This window comes from Dendronephthya gigantea, unplaced genomic scaffold (assembly GCF_004324835.1).
Source record: "Dendronephthya gigantea isolate DGI-Jeju-01 unplaced genomic scaffold, DenGig_1.0 000115F, whole genome shotgun sequence".
Lineage (NCBI taxonomy): Eukaryota > Metazoa > Cnidaria > Anthozoa > Malacalcyonacea > Nephtheidae > Dendronephthya > Dendronephthya gigantea.
The window spans coordinates 429,752-439,209 of NW_021163125.1; the positions used below are offsets into that span (position 1 = coordinate 429,752).

At 37.6% G+C, this 9,458-nt stretch overlaps 1 protein-coding gene across 1 annotated transcript; it reads right to left on the reverse strand.

The window, feature by feature from the left end:
• Positions 1-911: 911 nt before the first annotated feature.
• Positions 912-4,502, reverse strand: LOC114535270. Its single transcript, XM_028556641.1, has 2 exons — positions 4,314-4,502; positions 912-1,633 (listed from the first exon to the last, which is right to left on the reverse strand). Exon 2 carries the CDS (start codon positions 1,624-1,626, stop codon positions 1,078-1,080), a length of 549 nt encoding a protein of 182 aa, XP_028412442.1. The 5' UTR covers positions 1,627-1,633; positions 4,314-4,502; the 3' UTR covers positions 912-1,077.
• Between the last annotated feature and the right edge of the window lie 4,956 nt (positions 4,503-9,458).

Consider the following 9,458-nt stretch of genomic DNA (forward strand, 5'->3'; position numbering starts at 1 on the left):
TCTTCATTACCCGCACGAGCAAAGCTGAAAGCGCTATAATTGTTTTTAATCCCGTCACGGCCGTTAGAGCAGATTATAAAGGCAGCTTTGCCCACGGGGGTAAAGGAAAACAGTATTTAGGTCAAGTTTCGAATTTTCGATTTAGAAATTAGATCACTATTCCGGTGCCGAGGAGACGGAGTAAATGGTCAGCAATCAAGAAGGCCTGACTTGGCAATGGGTACTTCTACTTCCGAAAAGGCCGAGAACATATTGTCCTTGCACTAAAATTTTGGGAGAGGAGGCACCTCGTCCAAATGCCCCACCAGTTCCGCGCTCGAGTGCTGCACACAACCAGCACTACCTCCTCCGCAGGCGCTAGGAAGCATTTCGGAAATTTCTACCTGCAAAATATCACCACCCGCCATATTTGCCCGAAAAAGGTTTGCGAAGGAGGTAGCAACCAGGACACAACTGATAAAGCTTCAGCAAAACTTCGTTTCAGGATATTAGGTAAAGTAGTTGCAAGAGATGCAATAAATCATAAATGAGATTGCCGGAGGATCGGAACGCAGGTGAAATGATGACTGATGAGTGATGAAAAACTGCGATATTTAAAGCCGAAAAAAATATAACAGTTTCGCAATCGGCACTAATTGGTAGAAGGAGTGTTAGGGCCCCCCAGAGGGCCCCCCAGATTCAAAAAGTAAGCCCCGTTCAAACTACACTACACTCAATTTATTGGCACGGCAGGGCTAAAATTGGTACCCTTTGCCATTTTACTAGTGCTCAGTCTACCAAAACAAAGGCCGGGCACGGATTTAGCAGTGCCGTGCCAATAAACTGAGTGTAGTGTAAACGGGCCTCTAATCATGGCCAAACAAATTTTAGTTTTAATTTACTCACCCAGTTTAGTCCAACTCCAGAAAGCCTTTCTAGTATGAAAACTTTATTTGGTGGATGTCACCTGAACAACTAATTACACCCTTCAGTTAATTGTTATTTTTCAATCAATTTTTCAACAGCGTCTTGTGAACGTCATAATTCCTGGAATTACACTACAGACAATGTTGCTTAAAAAAGGTCCATCAGAAGTCATTATACACTATGAATAGCTCCAATTAAGCCTTTAATTTTGCCAGAGTTCACAAAATCGCTAAAGGTGATGTTTTCAACGTCTTCAAACTCAAACGCAAAGTGTCGTGCATCTTCAGCGGCGTTTAAAACGCCTTGCGGAGGCCACTGGGAATCCAAACTTGGCCCAAACGAGACTGTGAACACCTTTTTATGTACCACGCCATCATTTACATAACCTCTTTCTTCACATGTTCTTTTTATTGCGGGAATTGCCTCAGATGTCAAGCTTATCAAGACGACGTTGTTGGTTTTGTCTAGCCAAGAAGCATCTTTCAATTTGCTTTTGTAATTTTCTTTATTAATATTCACATTCTCGACGAACTCTACAGACCCTTTCGCTTTGTCCTGGATAGCATCTTGAAAGTTTTCAACTATTTCCTCTTTTTTTTCGGTATCCGATTTGTGAATAAGAAGAACATACTTCGTGTCTTCCATAAGATTTGCTCGTGGGGCCTGGATAGGAGGTTCTTCATTCTTTTCCTTGTTTTCCTTTGAAGAATTTCCACCCATCCTCAATCTATATGGTGAAGAAATATTTAGTATGTAGCTATAGGATCAAACGTTTCCTGGGTTCTAGTGCTGGCCAACAATTATTATTAGTACAAAACAATTATTTACTTTATTGTCCGTAAATAGTGCGCTCCATATACTGCGCGGAATAAGCCCGAATATATAATTTTAGGTCAACTCATTTTGCTCCACATTATGAAGTGCATTGGAGTGATAGGACTGTAAGCTTGTTCGAAAAACAGGAAATGACTACTATGCATGTTAAAGATGATTTTCATACGTATTGTGAAGAAACTAGAAGACGAATTATCTTTCGCTTGCCCAAGTTCGTCCAGACGGATGATCCGTCTCTAGTATAAATCGGATTTACCACATTCACGTGGAAATTGTGACAAAGTTTCTATAATAGAACTTACTTCTTACGACGTTTTTGAGGTTAGATGATAAGGATGGGTTGATTGATAACATTTTAAAGTTGTAATTAATTTGCAAGTGACTGCCTAACTGTTTTATTTGAAAAGACCGTAATTCGTAAGCAGAAGTGAGCTCCCTTAATATTTTTTTGTGATAGCGCTGTGCAGCTGGCATGGTGGGCGCACGACAGGAAATTTCATTTCAATATACGCTTGACAATACGAAATGTAAAGGTCTGTTGGAAAATCATTAAGTTTTTTAAGTTAAACATTCTATTTTGTGGGATATTTTCAGTTTAATCGAAAGAGAAAGTATTGTTTTATCGAAGATATGTTCTGTTTGGCTTTTCGTTCGTGTTACACGTCATATTTAAAATTGTGTTTATCCCAAAAGCAGTTTTGACTCTCGTGAGAAGATTGGGGGAATCTGATGACGGTGTTCTTTCATATAGGTAAGATCTTCATGCAGTTCATCTGCCAACCATTAAGTCCATTAAGTTATATTAGCTGGCTCATTTAATTGTCTACTTAGCTAATACATTTGATTGCTCAGAATGTTATATGATTCATTCAAAATATAATTTGATATTTAACTATCAGCTCTAATACTTTATATACCCCTATACATTGCACCACGCCCTGATACGCCTAAGTTTGGCAGTGCCATTAGCCTTGGACACCACTGGGCAACATTCCTTATGCCATTGCGTTCATATAGTATGGACATATAAACTTGGGATTATATTGAGGGTTTTTGTTGAAGAATTTAAAATTGTATGTTTTCTAATCCATTTCAGTACACATGTGGTACTGTATATAGATGATCAAGTTGCAGTTTTTTCAAGTGAGATTACCCTTCAAGGTCTGAGAGGGATTCATTTGTTGATAATCTAGGAATTAGTTACGGAAACAAAATGCTGAGTATTTCCATAAAATATAAAACAATAGAAACTCCCTTAAAAGTGAACATTTTGAAAAATGATTTTCAATTTTGATTCTCAACCTATCCATTTTTAACCTTGTGTAATCTACAGTAATTGAGAGAGTGCTGGTAGTATACTAGGTGGTACCAGATGCAATATTTTGGAAGGGTATATATTTATATTAATAAGGGTATAAGGGTATAAATATATATTCATAGATTTAGGGGGGAAAATTTTTCATAAGTATCACCCCTGCCACGATTACATGTCTTGTTGTGCAGTGGTGGTATGTGTGCATCATTTGGTTAGCATGGTCCCTTCTTGGTTAATAATTAATTAACCAGAGATTGGAGTTGTGCCCATGCACCCTTACTCTTATGATACTAATTGCACAGGAAATGGCCTTTTTAATGCTTTTTTGAGTAATTGTTTAACTCAAATTAGTATTTATACACTTGATGTAATCAACAGGGGAATGGTATTGCTGGCTTGAGTAGGTTATTCAAAAATCACCTTAACATGTTTGGTAATAATGCTGTATTCTCTAATGTGCTTTAATGTACTGAATCATTTTAATCAGTTTATCATCCCTTCATTTCTTAATTAACATTTTCAGTACCACTGACCTAACAGTACCACTGACCTAACAGTACCACTGACCTAACAGTACCACTGACCTAACAGTACCACTGACCTAACAGTACCACTGACCTAACAGTAACACTGAAATGAAAAGCCATGATGCAGTGGCAACAATAGTCAGCTTAATTATTGTCATCTTTAACCCATTAAAGTTTTTCATGGTAATAATGGGAGATTATATTCTTAATGGGAGAATATATACACTCTTGAGGGCTATCAGTATCTGTTAGATTGAGTGTATGAATCATAGTGCCTTTTTTATCTTTATGTACAGGTTCATGCTGTGAACACTCACTCTCAAAGAGTGACTTTGGAAAGAACAAATTTGAGGATGTAGTGTGATTTTTAAGACAGTTGAATTATCAGTACACCTAACGTTACGACGTACGTATCGCGGGCCCAGGTTTAGGCTGAAACTTTTGACAGCTAGGATGGAAACTTCTGGATTGAAAGCTTAAAAGCATCTAATTTGATGACAGTGTATATTGCTTCATGATAATGCAAAGTAACACCAATTTATTCGATAAATATACCCACAAACAGGACAGAATTCGGTATTTAGTGGAAACCTAAAAGTTCAATCCTTATAAAGGAACATTTAGTGAAAGTTTAAAGCTATTGTGAGCTTTGAAAGTGGTCAAAAATGCTCTCTTTGGGTCTTCCTTGTAAGGCATACATAAAACGCAATTGAAATTGCACATTCACTTACGTGTGTTTTGATCACTAGATCAGCCCGATACGAGGTCGTTTTGGATTTACACCAGCTTTCCAAATCTTACTGGCACTGTTAGAGTAATTGTTAATAAAGATGTGAGTTTAGTTCGCTTCTCAGAGCGTAAATTAGACTTGCTTCATCCAAGTCTTGCTGTTTCAGGCCTCGACACGTCACTAGAATAAAGGGAGGGGAGCCAAAACATCGCTGAACAGATCAGGTCAGCGGTCATTCCATGAAACGTTATGCAATTAGCCTTTCTCACGATGACGTTTTTGGGTACTTTCCACTTTCTCAAATGGGTTAAAAAAATTATAACAACATGAAAAGCATTTTCTTAGAAAGAACAGACCATTTGAAGAATAAATTGCGTTACAACGTCTTACGCTCACGGTTTTGAAAGTACCCCCAAAAACGTGAGAAAGGCTAATTGATGCTTTGATTGAATACTTCGACATATTTTCGAAGCATCTACGCTGAATAAGGGAGACTTGGAACTTGAGATAAAAATTTCAAACAACCACTCTGTTTTAATAGTAGCTATAACAGTAGGAGCTCCGGAGATTTATAAAAGGTAGATTATTTGAAAACACAGTACACACGTGAAAACGATCAGATTTTTGCAGTGTTGAAGTTTGATTCAAGGTTTTTTGAGCTATGTACTATCAGTGAAAAGGAAAATCTGTGCAGTTTGTTGTACGGTAGCAATAGTAAAAAAATTTGCACTATCCTTGGATCCCTATAATTTTAGGAGCTGTTTGCCTGTAGGGATGTTTTTCACCTCTGTTTAAATGCAAAATTCTAGCCCCACATCTAGGGCGAAGTGGACGCCGCGTTTTGGCGCCAAAAACAAAATGGCTGCCAAAAAAACCCACAAAACTGTTATTTTCATTATTTCAATGAAAATATATTTACTTTTCCTAATGATTTTTGAACAATATACTCTATTATTGCTTTGAAGATGAACGAAGAAGGCCGGAACCATCAAATAGCGTCATTCGGCTGACGTTGAAATCTTTAGCCTTACAGAGAGGGCTAGCCGTTTATATGGAAAATTTCCAGCCCTCGGGTAGTCAATAGCGAGATCTCGCCTGATAGGGCTGGCTCTCCTCTCACGTAAACGAAATTGTTCTTTAGTACGCCCTTATAGTAGCACACGCGATCTCGCTTGGTAGGGCTAGCCTTCCCTGTAGGGCTCGTGTAAACAGCCCCTTAGTAGTGGGTCCCCTTAACTGAATATTTTGAACGGTACCAATTCTCTCTTGGCATAATTTGTTTCAAAGTACTTTCTGTCTCTTTACTAGTAACAAAAATATCTAAAATGAATCATTCATTCATGAATATACTTTCTAATTGTGTTTTCCATTTTTCTATAAGATCTACCTGTCTGAGTAAAAACCCGTCTGAATATGAATCGGGATGGATAAATTTATACGTATGATGGATCGGGTAATGCGTAATCGTTATGATAATATTTTTGTTTATTTTCCCTCAACCTTGTTCCGTCCTTCACTGTGCTGATATTTCAAATACTCGTCTGATTTATCCGTCTGAATGCAAATTTAAAACGAGTTTCTCGACGGGAAAGTTGGACGGAAAAATTTGGACCAGAAACCCGTCTGACCTGATATCAGACTTCCGGTCTTCAATGAGTTTCCCGCGTTTAGGACGAGTTTCCCGCCTCTATAAATTTATCCAATCGTATTCATTTTTACCATCAACTTTCCCGTCTAAGATGATGATTGAATAATGTTGCTCATATTGTTCACACCACTGTTGTCAACATTGAACAATATTGACTATTGATGAAACAGAATTGAGTGTAACAATATTGTTTATGATGATCGCGTTCTGGGGCCGGTTGTTCGAAAGGCGTTTAGCTTAAACGGTGGATAAGTTCAAAATGGAAAGCAAAAGTATTTATTTATTGAACAACTGAGCTGAAATATTTCGATGTAAATAGCTTAATTGTCAATGGAAGTACATGTTTAATGCATAAGATGCAGATTTAGTCATTCACAAGATGCATGATAAACTTTGGCTTATCCACCGTTTAAGCTAAACGCCTTTCGAACAACCGGCCCCTGGGAACAATATGGGCAACAGAATATTGTTTATTTCATTTCATATCAATATTGCAACAATCTGATCGTTTTTACTTTTAGACCTGTACTAAGTTTCCAAATTTTCTACAGCATTATGACCTCCCGGAGCTGCTACTGTTACTATTAAAACACTTAGAGATTTTGGTTTATATGATTAACTAATTTAGTTACACGCTTCCGCTGTAATACAAAAGTATATACAAGGTGCATCGCCGAGGTAAGAAATTAAATAAATTAAAACGCAAGTTGTCCATTAAGGTCCTCCACGGCCCTTGTAGTTAAGGTATATTTTTCTTTACTTGCTGCGTGCAATAGAAGGGCAATATATTTCCCAGGTCGTGTGGTTGTCTCACTTGTCTGGCATTAATTCTGCGAAATGTCCCGTGATGAAAAACAAACACAGCCATAGGTACCAATATATTCATCAGTAAACATTTTTAAATTATTTAGCCTCTTAATAAAAAAATTGTCAAAGTTCTTGATAAGAAAATATATCTTTCAAAAGAATGAAAGCTATAACAGAAAGGCTGTTCCCGAATAGATCATTTTGCATATTATTTATAATTTACCGAATGAAATAGTTTGAAACAAGATATGCCTGGGTAGAATTATTAAGATTTTGACCTTGCTATGAGTTAAGGCATCCAGATGTTCCAATTAACGTCAACTTGCGATGTTTTTGCTTTTAATGTAACAACCACCAGAGAAACGGAGATAACCCTGGCTGTCAGAAAACAGGATCTGTTAACAATGCAAGAGATGATATGAGGGAGAGGTGCCAAAACAAAAATAGTAGCTAATAACATTTCATTAGTTTAAAACTGATGTCCTCTCGTAATGTTAACAAACGCTCTGTTTACATTTTGAGTTGTTATTTTCTTTGAAATACGACAACAACTGCCTGCGAATCTTTCTTATGTCAGCAATGTTCCCTATGGTTTTAATAGAATAGAAGCTAGGGTCTGTGTCCAGAAGAATCCGAAGCATTCAAATTTTAACAAAAGGTGCTTTCAATAGTTTGGGGTTTGGGGGAACACCCGGAAGACTGCTTTACTGGACAATGGCGCTGGGTATTTAAGCTGAATGCTCTCTAGCAGGTCTTCCATGGCTTATTGAGCCGTAAGAGTAAAATTTTGACGATGAAATAAACCGTTGAGACTAAGATATGTAATAAAGAGAAAAGTTAACATTTTATGCAAAACGTCAAAGACATTTTTATTTTCCATCTCAAAAATACACTCGATTTTACGATTTTCAAATCCAATCGAATACTTAAATTATGGATGGTTAATGTACAGAAATTATACATTGTTATAAAACGTCATAATCATTGAACAACGTGTTGTTTTTAATTTCCCATAATTGCGCAATAAACAACACAGTTTTTATTAGTTCATACTTGTACAATAATCAATAGTTAACCAGTCCAACCTAGTCCACCACCGTTCATAGTGGACCTCAAATCGTATGTGCTCAAGAAAAATAAAGAGGACAAAACTACGTAACTTTAAACAAATAGCAACTGCGTGGTTTGAACACTTTGAATGTCTATTTTTGTTCAAGTAAGTTTCAAGATGGTACTAGACCAACACCTCGGCTGTATGATACCATCGCGACACCCACGCCTCGATTATACGACGGACGCCAGATGAGATGGGAATCTCTTCTACAAGTACAACCGTCATTGTGATAACCAGAGGGACATTTGGTGCATCCGCGGGCGAATGTCAATCCACACAAGTCGTACCATGGACATCCTCCGTTATTGGCGTTTATTATACGAGCATCTCTGAAACATGTGAGGCCATCGTTGCGATAGCCGCTGGGACAGTTACCATAGCACATGTAAGTGTTGCCATGAGGCGTTGAGCTCGGGCATCTTCTGTAACATAAGCCAGCAATTTGTACAGGACGATCTTTAACACAGCCCCAACAAATCGTTCCAACACCTAGCGAAAAGGCCCAGTGTGAGAGGGTCCTGCATGGCTGGTAGCACAAACCTGCGTGCATCACTGAGTGACTGCTCGGACACGATCCAGCTAAAGTGCTTTCTGAATTGAATAAGAACACGAGAGAAAACAGAAAATGAAGATACTGCGAAGCCATCTTTTGATAGTCTATCTTGTGACGAGAGACAAGTTGCAGCAATACTGGTCAACACCACCTATCAGCCAGAGAACGAGATGGGCTTTTATAATGCAGGGAAACGTCAGCAAAATAGTAAACAGATTCAGTCATACATAAAGACGGGGGGAAAATGGTAAACGATGATCGATATCCCAAGTGTATGAATAATTGGATTAGATTAAAATGTTATGCACGCAGTAGGAGTCACAAAAATAATGTTGACCAGGGGTCAACTTAGGGAGAATGTGTTTTTTTAGTTTGTTTCCTAAACTTTTGACCACGAAATAGATATTTCAAGATGGAAACGTATATATATTATAGCCTATGATGCAGTTTAACAGCAGAGAATGACTGGAAGCTGTTTGAAACAATATACATAATTATAATATGTAGGCGTAAAAAGTAATGAATAACATTTTGCTAACAGGTTTAATTAAACTTCATTAGGGACAAGTTTCTAGTAAACATGCAAGGTCATTCAATTTTGTTGTATGAGATCAGGTCGCGGAAACTTTTGGAACGATTTTTGTTGCTATGTTTGTTAAATATAGAGAAACCGAACGGCAACCGTTCATCCTATAACTTATTTCAATTTTTTGAACGGTCCAATTGTCTCTGAAGTCTCTTGTGCTACAATTGCCCTGGTATTGTTTATTAATTTTTTGGTATTGTCTGGTATGCGTCCATGCAGAACGAAGACGAAAATTAGGTTAAGAGGCTCTTCACATGATCACGATTACCTGAGATTCGACGAAGCGTAAAATGACTTCGAGGTCCGTGGTGTAGTCATCCCAACAATACTATGGGATTTTTTGTTTCTAAAGCCTGGTTTCCATTTAGTTTTAATTATCGTAAACAAGTCATTTTCACCGATGAGAAATAGTATGGATGTATAAATCGTCTATATTTC